At 38.2% G+C, this 18952-nt stretch overlaps 1 protein-coding gene across 4 annotated transcripts in view; it reads left to right on the top strand.

Annotated features, from left to right (window-relative positions):
• rptor (regulatory associated protein of MTOR, complex 1) overlaps positions 1-18952 on the top strand; it is a 141255-nt gene that overhangs the window by 60737 nt on the left and 61566 nt on the right. For all 4 annotated transcript variants that reach the window (XM_055041000.1, XM_055041002.1, XM_055041001.1 and 1 more), the window contains exons 8-10: positions 1502-1561; positions 9790-9890; positions 12810-12954. In XM_055041000.1, the coding sequence (XP_054896975.1) occupies positions 1502-1561; positions 9790-9890; positions 12810-12954 (306 nt within the window). The remainder of the gene's footprint in view (positions 1-1501; positions 1562-9789; positions 9891-12809; positions 12955-18952) is intronic.

Below are 18952 nucleotides of genomic sequence, written 5' to 3' on the forward strand. Positions count from 1 at the left end.
TCACTTGTTAAGTCGATGTTTAAATAGGCAGTATTTTGAATTTTCCAGGCACATCATGCCATTCTATAGGTAATTATATTAACTTCATATGCCATTATAATAAAAACAATTTAAAAGAAATACAACTTGACAGCAATAGCCGTGTTTCCATTACAAATGCATGCAAAGATTTTTTGCTAGTCTGCTAATGTAGGAAAAAAAATAAAATTTTTCAATTGTAGTGTTTCCATTAAATAAAAAATGCAATTAAATTATATGGAAATGAATTAGTTTATGCAATAAATTATAAAAAAAACATGCCACACCATGATCCTCCTCCCACTTCCTGTCATCTTCATCGTTTCTCGTTGTAGTAACATCTGATCTTTGATCACAACTCATGTTTCCATTGGAGTTTAGTGAAATACACAAATTTTCATACAGCTGAAAAATCACCTCATTGTAGCATAAAAACTGTATCAAAAACATTGTTTTCAAAATTTCTGTGTTCCCATTAAGCAAATTTATTTTAGCAGTTCAAATTTACACAATTATATGGACAATAGCAACACAGCATCAAGGTGCTTTTAACTACAGACTATCGGACAAATTGTTGCGATCACATCTTTCCTGCTCTTGGCAGGAAATTGGTCTCTGTCTCTTTAAGAACCTCTCAACCTTTCTGAGACTCTAGTTAGTCTGTCATCACAACAATGCTCCTCCATGCCATCCACTGATACAGTTTAAAAGAGCACTGTAGTTTGTATTATAAGCGCAGCAAATGCTCAGTTTCACCAGGTGTTTGCTAATTCTGCATGGGGGAATGAGGGCGATAGGAGAGGCAGAAGCCTGATCAATTTTGAGGGAAAAAGGTGCCGGTTTGTGCAAGCAAGCGTTTAGGCACCCCTGGAATGGCTGCAAGGACATCTCAAACATGCTTGAATAAGTCAAAGCAACACTTCAAGTTTGTGTTTTGTGAGTGAATTACGTTATAACATGATGTAACGCTCTAAGTTAACTGTCCAAAATATTCAGTCATGTTATTTTTATAAAAGTGTAACATGTAATCTTTCCCACATCTGCTCTCTGCTCACTCTGTGTACAAAAGCACACACACCTGCTCTTCTCCAGGTGTGTGATGACTCCTAGCGATCTGTGCGACTGTCAGGACTCTGAACCGCAGCCGGCTGTGACTTACATCTGGCCCGACCTGTCAGACCTAACCAGGCATAGTAAACAACATCCCCCATGGCAGACGTCTCAGAAATACGAGCCGATGTTTCCCACTGACTGTCCCCTCCTTCTCGACTATAACAGCCAAAATACACTCGTACCTCTCAATCCTCGATGCTTGCAATTTTTGCGGCCCTCATTTTTCATTTGAGGGTTATTTATTGATTGACTCTCATGTGGGTTGTAAAATTTGCACCATTGAAGCCAAACGTTTCATTGCATCATCTAGCATCTCTTGTTTTTTTTCTTTAACCTCGATTAGTAACATCTCCCTTCTGTTTTCGTCCAGGTTCTGTATGCAAAAGAGTGCCAAGTTGGTGCCAGGGGTGACGTTAGACCTCATTGAGAAGTAAGTAAGAGCGCACAACAATTTTCCCTCTTATTGTCAGCAGGGCATGGTCTGGAGACATCATTATCCAGTTTCCCTTTCCTGCCTGTCTTTCCTCGCCTTGCCTCCCTCTCTCTGTTGTTTTCCATCCTGAAGGTATAATCCTAAGCCTTTGTTTCCCTCTCACTGTCAAAGTGGCAGCACTTTGGCAGATTTAAAGCTTTAAATTTGCTGAATTAACCTCCGGGTGTAGAGCGACTGAACGTGGATCATCTCCTGCTCTCAGGCACACCATCCTGAGATTGATGCCAGCTCTCAGTATAACCAAAGTTTTGCTGTTTTCACTGAACTGTCTGTAGATACCCACCTCAGCTTTCTGGAGAAGCTGAAATGACATTTATATATTTTGATGGTTGACTTATTTTTTTAAGAAAACGTTTGTGGCTTGGTGAAAAAGAATGGTCTGTAAATGCCTGAGGGAGTTGAACTTGAAGGGCATCTCAGCAGTCTCCTAATGATGTTTATTTGTCACACTAAGTTTATCGAATTTGAATAATAACCGTGACAACAGTCTGCCACGGACCAGCAAGAAAAATCTGGTGAGGAATGCACACTCAAAAATCTATCTACTCATAAAATTATGCACAGAATTTGAAAACACCATTCATTTTGTTATTTTAGTTAGATTTGATGCGTACCACATCTCCTGAATAGCAGAATCGGTTTCTTCCTCCTCTCAGTGAAGCTTCTGTTACTTCCTTTTATGTGTAATTGACAGCAGCAGGCTTATGCGTGGAACTTCCTACAAGTCTTTCCTCCCAACTGAACATCTTTTTTCAATTGATTAGAAAATAAAAATCAAAACAAATGTTGAATAAGCTGATGCCAATAGTCCCACAAACACCTGCTTTTCCTTGCTGAGCTCCTTCTGTCCTGAAGAACAGCTGCAGCTTGAATGTGAGTCATTGAGGCTGATGTATAAACTCATTATTATATTTCTTACCACAATGAGAACACAAATAAGCATTTACAACCAGATACTTTATTTTTTTGTGCATTGTGTCATATTAAGTTTGGTGCAAAATGAGTCATTGTGGGGCAGATTTTTGGGGGTCGGCCCTTTTGTTGCATTGAAAGAAACTCTTACGCTACATTTACAAAGCAGGTCTTTATGTTTTTTTTTTTTTTTTTTGCTGAAATCTGTTATTGATGCAATGGCAGTGAGTCTTTGGTGTGAGCTGTTGATGACCCCAAAGAGACCTGCAGAAGAACAATGACGTCACAGCAGTGCACTTTTTATGGAAGTAATAATGAATGCAGCCGTGTGTGGATTAACACTAGAGTTGTTCAGTAATAGGATCTTTTCTAAAGATCATAAGAAGACGAAGGAAGCTAATAAAAAGAAAGAACCACCAACAGAAATAGCCTTTTGTGGAGCATTGCCTGGAACTTGTGTAGAGAAGTCTGTTTGTATGCAACGTTCAACCAGAAGTGGTGGGATTGTGATGTGATCTGCTTCACTTCTGCATTCATAAAAAAAATCAATCGTTGTCTGGCTTCTTTGGGTGCAGAATTATGACACTTGTTAGTGACATAAAGGTCTGCTAAAATGGACATGAACATTCAGACAGCAGATGCTTTGAAAACAATCAGATATGTATTCAATTCAATACCGCATATGGAAGTCGCACAGATGAGATTTTTTGAGGGGCATGAGAGTGGTGTGAAAAGATTGGAATTGGGCCATTCAGTCTTTTGTGAGAAAATCAGATTTGTAGTCCTTGCATGATGTTTGAACGCAACCTTAATGTCACACCATTAAGAGAGATTTTGGGTAAGTTCAGGCTCCCAACTTTGTGGAAACAGTTTGCATGTGATCTCATACTCTTCCAAGATGACTGCTCACTGTACAAATGGAGGTTTATAAAAATATGGATGAGTTTGGTCTCAAAGAAATTTATTGGCCTCCCTTACCTGGTAGAGCACATGTGAAGTAAATTAGATCAGTCCTTCTTTTCTAGAATTGGTGTATGAGCTTACAAAATGCCTTCTGAAAACTGGTCGGATAAACAACCCTAAATGTTGTGGAAAGCCTTCAGAGAAGAATTAAAGCTGCCAAGGGTGCAGCGATAACCCTTATAGAGATGGGGATGTCAGTCCTGTTCACGTTTGAAGGTAAACAAGGTAACAAGTGAAAATGTTTGGTAGAGATTTTTATTTTAAAAAGTTGCATAATTACACATTGTGGTGATGTTATTATGGGCTTGCTCATTTAAGAATTCATTGTCTTACTGTTTTAGTTAGTGAGCCTTATTATCCACCTCATAATTATGTTGGACTTCATCATATTGCAGAAACTATCTTCTAGAAATATCATTGCATTTACTCACAGTTGCATTGTGAGGTATTCCTGGATGTTAAATAAATAGGACACGTCTCCCTTTTTTCTAAACTATTAATGAGAATTATTCATAATTCAAACATGTAGTTTTCCAAGCTTTTTCTCGCTTGACTGAGATCTTTCCTTTTAGTTTTCTTCTGATGTTATTTGTACACATCGTCATTGCTTTTTTTCATCTCCTATCAAACATGACCACTCTGCAGTTGATGGATGTTGAGCAGAAAATGCTGTAGTGCAGAAGAACTGAAGCTGAATGACTCCCAAAGGCAGGATGGGCATGTGCCAGAGAAGGGATGAGCACCTTTGAACAAGTATAAAAAAATTTCACTCGTATATTCTTTCTTCTCAACCATTCTGACATTAGTTGGTGGATTTTGATGACACAGAAGCTCTCCCTTTATGCTTTGTGCTCTCATGTCCTTTTTATCTTCCATCTCCTGTCTCCTCTGAATCTTCCTGTGGACTACAGGAACAATAACATTTTACCTGGTGGCTGTAAGAACAGTTCAAACACCCAGAAATGTCACAGTGTCTTATGCCAGCGTTTTTTTTGTTTTTTTTTTGTTAGTTTGTTCTTCATCATATATATTTTGTGGTCTTCCCCTATTTAACTATAAATAAAACACTTTAACCTCATACACAGCTTTTGACTCACTGTGTCTGTTAAAAGTAGTTTACTTGAGAATTTGTTCACTTTTGTGGACTTGCTTCTTTCTTGCAGAGTTATAAGTAGTTGTAAATATAAGTAATCTTTAACAGTTGCTTAAAGGGTCTTTAAGCAACAGGCATATGTATATATATATATGTGTGTGTGTGTGTGTGTAATCAATTTTTGTAGAAGGGATTCTAACTTGTCTGTCTTGAAGTCTCAGCAGAGTAGGACCACTGTGGCTGAAATGTGCTGTTCTGGTTGATTGCATGTCCTATGTGTTGCACGGGGGGTTTAAATGTTGAGTCAGCCAATATCCACCTTAGTTAAATAATGGATATCCTCAGAGCTCATAAAAGAAAAATGGGACCAAGCTCATCTCACCTGAACTCTCTAGAGTTGTGCCAGCTCTTTGATTAAAACTGAGCCTCAAAATCAAAGAGGAGACAAAAACACTTCATTACTTGACTTAATCATAATCCAGATAATCTGATGTTTCCGCACCAGAGTGAGGACCCTTTGATGTGATACTTAATGTTCACCTCTTTTGCCTTTTTGCAGGTTTTGAATCATTTTGTTGATTGTTTTGACTTTCTTTCCCTCAATTTTATCTCTAATCGATGTGCCTGTTCCTCTAAATTGTGGCGGATGTAGATGGACTAATATTTTGTTTAAGAATACTGGATGTATTTTTAATTATGACCATGACAATTCAATATTTAAGTACAGTAAAAAGCTAAAAAGGAGGAGGAGGGCGAGGTCATCCTACCACTAGGGTGGGGCTGGAGGAGTAGTGATAATTTCCACTATCAGTAATAATGTGTCTATCTGAGGATTTCTCTGGTCATTATCTGTCATTAGAGCCTCGTTGATGACTGTGTATTGAAGCATTGAGGAGTTAGTCATTTGAAGTTTGTATATCAGGTGTTGTCCAAACATGTGCCATTTCGAGATGCCAAATGGAGACTTCTGTACATGTACAACACCTGTCCTCAAAAATAAATATGGCCAAAATGAGATTTCTTTTTGTGCTATCTTGATCAGTCTTGAAATCCACAAGCAGAATACTTTATTCTACAGATTTATTGCATTTTCCAATTCATATATTCAACACTCAATGTGAATTTGCAAGAAATAAAAATGAAAAATCTGAGTGAAGCAAGCAACATTTATCAATTTTTTGTGTGTTACAAACGTAATAGCCACAAACTACTTATAGCTAAAGTATGTTTGACTGAAAAAATAGAAAATTTTGCTTGTCATCTTAAAGAGGCAAAGCTTTTACACGGACTCCAAATTGTTCAGGAACAGCAGCTGATTTAATTTGGGTATGCCTTTTCAGCCATACCAAAACTGGTAGTTTTGTTCTTGCATTGTTACCACAAGAACAACCTCTGTCAAGTCTATGTCCACTCAGTTGTGTGGCTACTGTTTCATGGCAGCCCCATGGAGGAAAGTGCTGAAAGGATGACAGACAGACACTGCCTTAAAAACTCAGCTGTTGGTGCCTCCACTGTCACGCAACTTCCTAAAAACAAACTTGAACCCCTTGCTTGGAAAACTGGTTGAACTCGCATTAAGTGAGTTCAAACTTTTTACGTAAAGTTTGGAAATTTACACCTACACCTAATTACTTCACTGGCTTAAAGACAAAGAGACTAGGCAGCTTGTTTCTGCACGTGTTATGTGCATGTACGTGTTATGTAATTGGTAGATCAAACAACTTTTTCCCTCTTCCATTTTCCATATTGTTCTTATTCAACACCAGTCTGAGCATGGCTCAGCAGCCAGCCGTTACACTCAGCATCCACTCATTTTGCTCATCTTTAAAGGTTACACGTGGACAGAAATGGCCTGAAACACTCATCGTCTTTGTTACAATCATTTTTTGTGAAACAAATTCAGTATCATGGCAACTTTGAATAGTCGCATGTTGATGATTTGTTTATTAATTTGATCATTCTTCGGTCTTCACTCCATCTGTGCACCCTTCTGTCTCCTTTCTTCCCACGTTCATCCAACTCACATTCTGGTTGGATCCAGTCACAGGAGCCTTTTTACATAATGGAGTCACGAAGCACAGGGCATGTGGATTTTACCTGCTCACCCCCTCTCGCTCGTCTCAAAGGGGGGTGTTGAAGCAACTGATGTGGGATGATCCATATTAAGTCTTTCCCTGTGCCTTTCACTATAAGACTTTTCATCCAACCTGCTGAACTTTAGTAATTAGCAGGTTTCTGGAATCATGTCTCTCTTATAGCTCTGCTTTCAACACAGTGGAAATGCTGCATCGATCCGGTAATGAAATACTTCTTTCATTTGCTATTTTGTCAAGAACAAGCCATTCCCTCAAGGTGGCAGAGATGTTTTTATATTTTTCGAGGAGCTTTTTCCTCTTTTGTGCAGAGCCTTCTGAGCTTGTTTACGTCCACTGTGTTATATACTGATGTATTTATAAACTCGAGTGTCACGTGGTCTGCAGTACCTTCAGAATCATGAGCCACCAATATGAACTCTTTCAAATTATAGAGAATAAACTTGTCGGCTTGACGAGGGATTGTTGAGATGATTAATGACGATTCATATCTTCGACAGACTCGTGGTCCACAAAACCATTAAAAAAGATGACTTCTTTTTTCATTTTAAAGCTTTGTAATCCAGAATCAACATGATGTTCATGCTGTCAATACAGCCTTTTAAATGTGAGCTTTGATTTCATTGTATTTAATGTATGTTGCAAAAATTAATCAATTTAAAAACAGGATCTCTGTTAGCTCCTTTTTATGTGAATATTCTGTTGAGAGCTTTTAAATGTCTAAATATTTTATTAATCAGTATGAGAGAGTTGTGTTGCGACTCATAGTTCACTTTTACTGTTTGAATCAAAGCAAAACACTCAAAGTTTAAACCAGCATTTTAATTTCCTACAACTGTCTAAGCTGACACCTCACATTCACATCTTCATTTCAAGGTGCAAGTCTTGGTGTCTTGCACCTTTTAAGGTCAATGCCTCTTTGTTCCCCGCTAGATGCATCATAAAGAACTTCGAAAAAGTTTTAAAGGGTCAAAATAATGTCAGCACTTTCTTTGTTGTTCTCTTTCATTTATTTAGAACTGGAGACACTCTCATAGATGTGAGCATTGGGGGAAACTAAATTGGGGTGATAAATCCTAACTTAATGTGGAGAGCAAGAGATGGACAAAACTTACCCAAACTTTGATTGATGGGACAAGCCTCAACATCTCAGAGGGCATTTTTACCCATTCAGTGATTCATCTATCTGTTTCTTCACCCATCCACCGCTTGCCTCTCTTTTTCCCCCCCTCAAATGTATAACAGAGAATAATCAGTGAAGATGGGAACTGCTGAGTGTTCATCCTGACTGCTGACTTTTCAAACACCTTTGGCAGGCACTCAAAGTGTTCAGGAGTTGGCCGGCCCTCATCGTTATACAGAGGGCTGGTAGTGCCAGGAGCCTTACAGCTGCTATTATTTGTCACTTAGAGGTAGAAATTGAGGGCTTGGGTCAAAAAAAGTTCAGCCTCGTTGCACATTTATACAAAATTGGGTGGAGGGTGATAAATGACTTGAGTTGTAATGTATTATTGAGAAAGGGAAAGTGAGTATGCCTGTGCTCCAGTGTGGAATCTAATGATGATGATAAATGTTTTGGAAATGACAGTTTGTGGCGAAATCTGAATGGAAACAGTTAAAGGTTGTACGAAGACTATTAAGATTTTATGCTAAACCTAAAGAACTTATTTTTTTGTTTTGTGAAGTGACTGATTGATTCACCATTCTCAGACTGTCACCTTTAACTGGGAGTAAAAATGGATGCACACAATCACAAATATTCAAATTATTTAAAGAGAAATGAGAAATTTATATGTAAAAAATATGTTTTGCATCTTGACAAATTCCCTTTTTTTGATGGCAAAAGCCCAGAATGCTGGTAAGAAGAGGAGGTTACAAACCTGATGTCAGCTTTTATTGACTTCAAGTTGTATTTGTTTTCATCTTGGTTCTTTTAGATCTGAAAGATACAAACAAGAAGACTGATGAAAAACTTCATAGCTTCTTTTTTGTGACGTTGCTTTCTTCAGTACAAATAGCAGTTGCATTTACAAAAATCTGTGTCTTAAGATTCAAGAGTTTTTAAATTTGTTTGTGTTGGGACTTTTAGACAAGAAATTGCTGGTGAGCGTTGGATTATTGCAGGTGATCACACTACCACCACTGTACTTAACTATTATGTAGGACTTTTTTTTTTCTGAAACTTTTAGTTTTATACCAGATTTAACAATATTCATACTTTTTCCCCTTAAAAGTCTCTCATGATGTCATGTTGCCCAGTCTCTTGTTTTTTAATATAAAATCTGACCTTAACTGTGACACATAAGGTCTGTAGGGGTTTTTTACTGACCTCTTGGATGAGTCATTGATTCACATATGGATTAATTTTCCTGAACCGGCCACTCATGGGAAAGTTCATCTCTGTTCCCTGTTTTCTCCCTTAATGGATAGTGGCTTCTGCTGTTGCTCATGGAGAGCTCAAGAGCTTAGAAATCGACTTTTTTCCCAGTTCACGTTGAGATATTTTTTTGGTGGATGCTGAAACTGAACCAGGTTTTGACATTAAAGTTAGATTGATTTGAAAATTCAACAAGAAAAGGAACAAAATAAAACAGAAGAAATCTAGGGGAAAAAGTTTTTAAAAGTGATTCCTGTCTAATCTGATAGTGTCTTATGACGTTTAGAGAAAGTGCTACTCGGATCAGCAGGAGATGGCCAGCTGTGTAAATATTTTACTACTGAGACATCTTGTCAAGTCAAATCAGAACACAGATTTGTTTTCATGCAGCTCACTTTGTAAAGACATCCTAGCTGACATTGCTGCAATATAGCTGCCTCTTAAAATATCTTATCTTGTAGATCTCAAACATGATCAAAGAGAGGCTGGACTTACTTTGTGTTTGTTCCCGGTGTCAGTCTGATCTCAGCCTACTGCGGCTCCGAGGCACAAAAACACATGAATATTCAGCTGCTAATCTCTGAGTAAGAAACTTGGTGCTTTCGAATGTTAATTTCTTCACATGGTGTTGTAATAGTGCAGAACAGTTGCTCCTTTTTTGCTCTGAGTAAACCCTGTGACATGCGGTGTGCGCGGCTGACACAGTGCCATCTGTGTTGTGTTGCAGGATCCCTGGCAGGCTCAACGACAGACGCACGCCCCTCGGAGAGCTCAACTGGATCTTCACTGCCATCACCGACACCATTGCGTGGAACGTGCTGCCCAGAGGTGAGTCTCTTCGTCACAACAGCTTCCTCCTCATCTGGAAAATCTATTTATTTGGATCCTCACAAGTATGTGAAAACAACAAAATATATATCACATGAATGCAGGCCGGTCACAATGACAACCTTTGCTGGACGATAAATCCAAGAAGTTAGAGCGATAAACGATAATATTGTTGCTTTGAGACCATTTTAAAGTAATGTAATGGTAATGGCATAATAATGCACACATTCTTAAAGATCACTAAACTTCAAAAACTTACTGATATGTCAAATATGCAAAATAAATAAACAAAACCACAGAAACAATAAATGAAATTAATGAAGTCTCTGTAAGCAAAACTGTCCTTCGATAGTCTTGTTGAGAACGTAGCATCAGACTGAAGACTTCTTTGTCATCCAGTTTTTGGTAGGAAGAGAAAAACCGTATATTATGCAAACAGAAATTATTGACCTTGCTTTAATTTATCATGTGATTAATTGATTTATTGCATGTTGTGACAGGCCTACATTAATATGCTTGAATTGTGTTTTTATAGGAATACAAAACATTTTAAATAAAAATTTTAAATTTCACCACGCTCAAAAATAAAGCAACATGTGCTTATCTTTAGTAATTTACAGCTACACTGGTCAGAGTTTTCTGAGCAGATTCTGATTTCTCTTTTTTGCTGGCTGAATTAAAACAATTTTCTACCGTCACAAAATGTTTAGCCCCAGTTAAAAAGTTTTAATTTCCTTCTTCATTCGTTCCTTCCGCCTTTACTTCCTTCCTTCTTATTAGAATCAAAATGAGAAGTTTTAAACTTCTCAGATCATCTCAGTTCAGTCAAATGATTTGCAATGGTACAAGTATTCATAGAGAGCTGATTTTCCTCAGAAACGCATCAATTTGCATCAAATGTGGTGAAAGATTGAGCATCTTGAGGGTCCTCTGCAGGGATGCTCCAACTGTCTCCTCTCTCTTGTATTTTACATCATAAGAACAACCCCCGCTGTGCGGTACACATGTAAACAGCAACAGTAGAGTAATCCAAAAACCAAATGATCTGCATTTTCTCTGCTGTGCTAATTGAAAAAAACAAAGCTTTAAAAAGAATTTCTAGTAATGCTTTAGTGTGCTGATTTGTTATATGCACACTAACCAGCTGTCAGAATTAGGAAAATAAGCTTCTTTTTAAAAGATTTTGCTGTTATAAGCAAAAATTAATGTTTGAAAGCGCGCAGTGGGGGTGTTGGGGGAAGAAGATGAGCTTGAAAAGACATCAGAGGCATACTAAAATCTTTCTTTAAACATATCTGGGCAATGATGAAAAATAAAATGTCCCGCGTGGCTCAGCTCTCAGGGAGTCCAACGTGGGGCACCTAAAATAAAAAGCAGCGATGTTTAGGCATCAGCAGTACTATGAGAGCATCAGAACATCCCCAGTGGCTGAAATCATGCCGCTGTTGATATAAAATGCCAGAAGTGCAGTTTGTGCAGGTCAGCTCTTCAAATTGAGATTAATTGTGTTTAGAGTTCCCCGCACTGTAATTGAGGATATCACTTGAGCTGGGGTTTGGCAGGCGACACACCTCACTGCAACTACCCATTTCTCACATGCTTGCCCTGAAGAAAATGCTGGCGCACACACGCATTGTTATGACATGCCTCTAGACTGTGTATTCCTTGATTTCCCTCCTGTTTCGTGTATTCAACACACATCCTCTCAGTCACGCACTCGAACTCCCACGCGACAAACTGTGTCCTGGTTAGAATAGTATTGTGACAATGTTGTTGTCTGCCAAAGCCTTTTAAAGCCTCGGGGCTCCGCTGTTAATGAAGCTGCCCATATCAGAGAGATTTCATGTAATGAAGGCACTTCATACACCTTATCCAAATCACACACACACACACACACACACACACACTGAGACTTCTGCAGCATGTCGCCAACAACATGCTCATTGTCCCTTAAGAAATATCTCCTAAGAGTAACAGTAAAATCATAATCATCAGCCAGAAACGGTGGAAAGGAAGCGGCCCAACTTTGTCAAAGTTGACCTGAACTAGTGGATTCCTTTTGTGTTGAAGACTTTGAGATTGACATGTTATAAAACAGAATTTCAGACAGAGTTCAAACAAGAGATTTGCATACACTTTATAACAGGATCTTTATCCCCTGACTGTCTGACAGTAAATAATCTTTTCTTGGTTTTATTAGTTAGAAAAACCAAATTTGTTTGCTAAATGACAGAAAAGGAGAGAACAGGAACTCTTTAAAGAGACAGAGGCCCAAACTCAAGGTGTTGGATTACAAAGCCAATTTTCTTTTATGTCATATTTGATATATACAGTATTTTTTTTAAAAACTGAAGATAATATAGTTACTTGATTGTGCTACAAAATGGCACTATGTGTCTGTAAAATACATAACTGCCCTGTTAAAAGAATTCACTCTCCTTCTCTTATGGCATTCAGCTGGTAGAAATAATTTTCATGATCCTATCTGACCAAAAACAGGACCAGTTTAGTGTGATTTAATGTCAGACTGTGGGGACGGGGGAGATTGCATCTTTTAATAAAATGCAAATGTCTGGTTTCAACTGTACATTGCAACATTGTGTCTGTCACATGTCTCCTTTCTGTAGAGCAAATGTGCCCAGACACTGCAAGCCTTCCAGACCCACCATCCTGTTTGACTAAGCTACAAGAAAAGGATGCGATTATGGACACGACTAATTGAAAATAAACGTTTCTCTGTCTTTTACATAGTGGAAGCAAACTCCCAAACCAGATGATTGTTTTTCCAAATTTAGTCACTTTGGCTCAATATGCTCCATTTTTGTTTATTCTTACATGTAGGTAAATCTAATTTCTTTTTTCCCTTCTTCTGTCTGCAGAATAATATATCATTTCTATTTTCTCCATCCCCAACTTCAGATCTGTTCCAGAAGTTGTTTCGTCAGGACTTGCTGGTGGCCAGCTTGTTTCGCAATTTCCTGCTTGCAGAGAGGATAATGAGGTCGTACAACTGTACACCAGTGAGCAGCCCCCGTCTGCCCCCCACATACATGCACGCCATGTGGTAAGACACGCTCACAAGCAGAGCTCGGGTTACATGAACACGCAGATGCACAGATGTCTGTGGCTTTGCAGAGCTGGAGGTTAGAGGAAAGACAGGAGTCACCCTCAAGGCCCGGCTGTTAACTCAGAACGCAATTAAAGGATGAGAGTTTCTAAGAGACATATTCTTTATTAGGAAACAGCATTATCCTCTTTATGTAATGATATGTATATTTAATGAATGAACATTTTAAAAAATCAACTGGGAAATTAGAAGTGAATTCAAACAGTGAAACATGCCTGGAAGCTAATTTGTGTCAGTGTGAAGGGATTTCTAACCAAAAGAAAACTGCTTTCTATCTATTGTTTCCCTTTTTTTTAGATTTGGTTGGTTTGTGCTCTCCATTGAAACGGCTTGTACATGCAAGAAATTGCTCAAAAACATCTCGACCGTCAGAGTTCAACAGATGCCTCTCAGAAGTTGTTTAGGCCAAAGGGTTTAAAACTAGCTATTTGAGGGTGTCCTAACATTATCCTCACATGGAAGGCACATTTTGTTAATGTTGATTAAAAGAAGATTATTTGATGTTGTTTTAATCTCAGTTAAATTTCTTTCTTTTCCAGCAAGAGTTTAAATATTAAACTATTGATCACATTTTAAGACCCAACATGTGGAGGTGTTTCCCGTCTGTCCATGACCTTCCTACCCAATTCCACTCGATATTCATCTTCCTTTAATGCTCAGTGTAGGATTTCTCCCATGTCATATTTGATATATACAGTATCAACTGGAGAAATCATTGAGCTTGATTTCTCCAGTTGAATTTCAACCTGACTATCAGTGAACACAAGAAGGAGTTGTGAAAGATGGTATCAATCTTCTGCACTGTTTTTGAATTATTGTCTTACTATTCAGGGTTGTAATTTGGCATTGGCAGCACAGGAAGTGACTGAAGTCCATGTTGGCTGTGCTCCCAAAAAGAGGAATGTTTAAGACATTTTATTTCTGATGAAGATGTCGTGGCCCTGTTTCCTGTGGGGTTGATTACAGCACATTCAATTTCTGGTAAACTTCATCGTGCAGCTTCATTCATGATCGAGCTGACCTATTACTTACATCACATCCAGGGACTTCCTATTATTTTTATATGAATACCTGTTTTCCTACCTGTTCTCTAAAAGCAATTATAACCCATATACAAACACACAATGTGAATGATGAAGGTGACCCATTAAGAGGGGAGTTTATGGTTGTTTGTGTTTTATGAAACCATGATCCCAAATAGACTTTAGTCACAGCAAAGTTGCTGCTTTCACATTTCTTTTTGTTCCCGACTCAAGAAAATCCAGGTGAGCTGAAAAATCAATAGGGTACATTTTGTTATTTTGATTTCCAGTGATGCAACAGATGCTGTATGCGTCCTCAAACATACAACAGGTTACTCCCGCGTCTCTCATTTACAGTCATGGCTCTATAAGCAAACTGAAGATAAACACAGACTTCTGGAGCTGCTCTCAATATAGATTACATGTAAGCAATATAAATGCTTGAGTCACTTTCACAGCCTCCTTAAATAAGTAATGGTGTGGAAGCCTGAGCCAACATGTGGAGGTGTTTTTATATGTTTCTGCCTTTGAGCATATGCAAACTCTTCATGTATTATTTTTTTAGATCCTTTTTTTTTTCTCATGTTGACTATTGCCAGTGTTGCTGTCAGCAGTGAGCGCAGTGTTTTATAGCGGTGAAAATTACTACCAGTACAGTTGCAGTAAATGGAAACAGAACAGGGAGTGGTTGACAGGAAGCGTCTTACTTAGTTTAAGGTTTTTAATATCAGAAAAAAATTCCATATTATTCTGTTTTAATATTTATTTAAGAGGCTTAGCCAGAATGATCTGCAGTCTATAAGAACTATAAAAACATTTAGTTGATAAGCTGCTTTTTTTCAGGAGAAAGTTGTAGTTACTGTTCTCTGTTCGAACTTAAGCGCCTCTCACGTCTTTGTTGAGGAATTTTGGCAAACTCATTCTTCCAAATCGCATCAGTTTAATGAAGCTTGTAGAGATCTGTTGAGGTTTTGCCACGCAGGTTGAGATCTTGACTCTGGCTTGACTACTGCAATATACTAATCGCTTTCGTTTTCTGTTGCTGCTTTGTGGAGGAGTAATTTGTGTTGCATGAGCTGTTTTGAAGATCTTTCTGTCACTAATGGCTGTTATTTACAGTAGACTAGATATGAACTAGGCAGAGAAAACCTGGTGGTGTGTTTGTGATGTTATGATGTGTTGTGGTGACTGGTTTTCTATTTTTAATAAATGTGCAAAAATCTCAAACTTTTTCCATATTGTCATTTGCGCGTGGAATTTTGTGGAAGATTCATTCTTATTACAACTTGCAGTAAGATTGTAACATGACAAGATGCGGAAAATGTGAAGCACTAAGAGTCCTTTACGGATACGCTGCATGTAATTAAAATTGAACATAATATGATTGGGCTTTATAGGGTTCAGTAGTTATTTAATGCATTTATGAGATTTTTCTTTTAAATTGATGCTTTACAAGTAAAGTATTCATGTTTTGTGGAATAGACAAATGAATAGACAAAAGGGTCCTTATTTTCTTTCAAAATATGGGCTTTTGAAAGAGCAAATAGGAACAGTGTTTTAACATCAAACACATCCAAAATCAATGGAATACAAGTTGTGACTATTGAGTTACTCAAGTGCTCTTTTTAACAAATGACACAGTGTGCAAAAACTGAGAAATTTGTTCCCTTTGCTCGAGCTGTAAGAACATCGTTACACTTTTCTGCTCCTGCATCTCTGGCTGGATGTTTCTGCAGCTTCCTGACAGATTGGGGGAGAACTTTTGTTTGGTCTTGTGTTCAACAACGAAGATATACAAATACCTCAGCATTTGAGGACTTTGTGAAGTATGAACTGTTCAGGCCAAAAAGGAAGTTATTGTTTTTTTCATTTCAAATAAAAGAATCCATATCTGTTTTTCTGGGTTATGTATGGACCTGAAGGGAGTACATTTAAGCACATTTGAACAATCTCCAGTACAATACGCAAGTTGTTGATACAGATCGTTAAAATAGAAAAAGAGTTTTCAATCAAAAACTACTAATGCACTTTGTTTAATTATTTGAATTAAACATAGTTATTATATTTTCTGAAGATGTTTCACCTCTTTAAAAAAAAACCAAAAGGTTTCTTCAGTTAGGAAATAATGTGATTATTTACTGTGTAATGAGACAAACGCTGAGTTGAAATAAACCATGTTTTCTCATTAACATACGTGTTTATACACAAAGACCTGCTGTTGTCCGATTCCTCTTTTGCACAATTTAAAAGCCATTATCTAATCATCCATCTTCCTTTAGTTACACAAACATATCGCCATCATTTTTTTCCCTTTGCACCGTCTTCTAAAAATGCCTCTTTCTGCTTCTCCCACTCATTATCTGGCTGGCGTTGGCAAAGCCTCCAGGAGATGCTCGTTGTGTAACCGCCTGGCATCTCTCCCTGTAACAAATACTGCTCTTTACTCCTTGAGCATGCTGTAGTCTTTCTTTCTCGCCTGTTCATCCCTATTAGTTTAGATTGCGGGTACTTTTCAGTGTTTGCGGCCCAACAAATTGGGATTTCACAATAGCACATGCAATATTAAGCAGGATAGAGTAACGACTGAGGAGTGCTTTAGGAGACTAGGAAACCAAACTGTGAGAGCAATAAAGAGAGTAAGTGTTCGAGATAAAAGGCAAGTAGGAAAATAAAAGTTTGGGCCAGGATGGACTGGACCGGAAAAGGTGGAAAGGAGGGAATAAGTACTTTAAGGGTTTGCTGATTCATGTTAGTGCCAAAACACAAACAGCTACTGTTATTCAAATGCAGAACAGGGTAGGGCAAATAAGCCTGAGGCTGATTACGCCCTGGCCGGCCATTTTATTGCCAATAGTGTATGTCTGTTTTATATTGGGGCATGTTGTTGCACCACTCTCTGCAGGCAACCAGAGAAAAGAGCTTAGTCAGTCACCAAATGTTCTCCTACACAGCTTTCCCTTCATTTCACACTCAACACACGCGTGATCTCTGCTGATGAGTCACTTCTACTGCTTTTGTGAACGGGTTAACCATGCCATAATAAAGTTGGAGCAGCCTCCTTCCTGAGGGTACGATCTTGCAGATAATATGGTACTTTCTGGTTGTTTAGATGCCAATGGGTTGCATAAAAGCCATCAGGAATGGACTCGTGAGCTGGCAATTTCCCAATCACAAGTTATGAAACCAGAATGTAGTGTTTTCATATGTGATTTGTTAAAGGAGAACACCTAATACACAGTTGAGTTGTTGCTTTAATTCTTTATTATTTTTATTTTCGTCTGCTATAACAATAAATTAGACACTGAGGTTTCTTCATCTTTTTTTAGATATATTTTTATTATGTAACTGTTTCAGATCATTTACCAAATTTAACACTTTAGAATAATCCAAGTTTGCATAAATAGTCTGTGTATTGTGATGTCACATCATCTGAACTAGATTTAAATTCAGTGTTTCTCAGCCCAGGCCCAATCATTGTGAGCCTAATTAGATCTAGATTCTTTACAGCCAACACTGTATGTGGCTGCAAATTGCTACTTGATGAACAGCATCTCCTCTTAGGAATGCAATCAGCTTTTTACTGTGACAATTTTTACCACAGGGCTAATTCTTTGTGCTGCTGCTGGTGACAAAAACCCCCCAATAGCCTTCATCAAGCTACCTTTATATGTTTCCATGTTGCACATTTATCAGCGAGTCCATTACATGTTCTGCACTGTGCTGTCAACCAGGAGTGCAACTCTATTATATCACTCTGGAATAATGGGAAAAGCCATTTGAGCAGGAGAAAGAGTCTCAGACAGAGTGAACCCTGCGTCATTCATTCAGCTTCACATTACATCGCTGTGCATCAACTGGGAACATGAATCAACCTCTAACTCATGCTAACTGAGAGGAAAAAGCCCCATCGAGGCTCTGAGTTAAATTTTCTGCAAGAAAAAGAAGCTGGAAAGTGGAGGTTAGAGGAGACGGGCTGAAAGGGAGAAAAGAGAAGCTGTGATAAGGTTTGATGTGGGTTGCATAACCCCATGAATTAAAAATGACCATGGGAGAAGAGCTGGTGTTTAGAAGGGGGATTAAAGGCTCCTCACTGCCCTCTCTAGGACCCGTGGAAGGAAACCTCAGGAGTTGTAGGCGCTTCGAGAACAATGCAGGAGAGACGATCTGAGAAAAATGGATTTGTACGCCGGGGTTGAAAACTCGACCATAGACCTGGTGTTGACCTGCACTTGTGTACAAACTGAAAATCAATTTAGCTTTATTATGTGACAAGACACAAAGAAGACAAATTAAATACATTTTGATTCATAGACATGGGTGAAAGACTGAATTCCCAACAAACCTAGCAGAAGGTGGTCTGAGTGGCTCGATTCAGTTTATTGTTTTTATATTTTTGGGGGAAAAACAATCTTAGCACCCAAGAAATTGTGTTTAATATACATACAGAATTTGTAATTAATGTTTTTCAGCTCAGTTCTCAAGTTTCAGATACTTTAATAATTGTTCATAAGTGCATTATTTGCTACCTATTTAATAGGAACATCAGCTTGACAATAGTAGAAAAACTATTTGCACAACAAAGCTTATTACAATATGATAATAAGCTTTGTTATGTTATCACACATCCATGTGTGATAAATAATACATGACATAAGACATAACAGAACTGTCTCTTTGGAATTAAATGTCTGAAACATTCTTCAGCCATTTTGGTTGAGGTTGACATGATGACATCACACTGTTGCTGCAGATTTGTCAGATCCATATCGACGACGCAGATCTCCGTTCCGCCACATTTGAAAGGAGCTCTGTGATTGAGATCCGATGTCAACTTTGTGTCATGTTCGAAAAACCAGTTTGAGGTGATTTATTGCATGATCCGTTATCCTGCTGAAGTATCCGTCAGAAGAACG

The sequence above is a fragment of the Poeciliopsis prolifica genome, unplaced genomic scaffold (genome assembly GCF_027474105.1).
Source record: "Poeciliopsis prolifica strain line A6 unplaced genomic scaffold, Auburn_PproV2 SCAFFOLD016, whole genome shotgun sequence".
Classification (NCBI taxonomy): domain Eukaryota; kingdom Metazoa; phylum Chordata; class Actinopteri; order Cyprinodontiformes; family Poeciliidae; genus Poeciliopsis; species Poeciliopsis prolifica.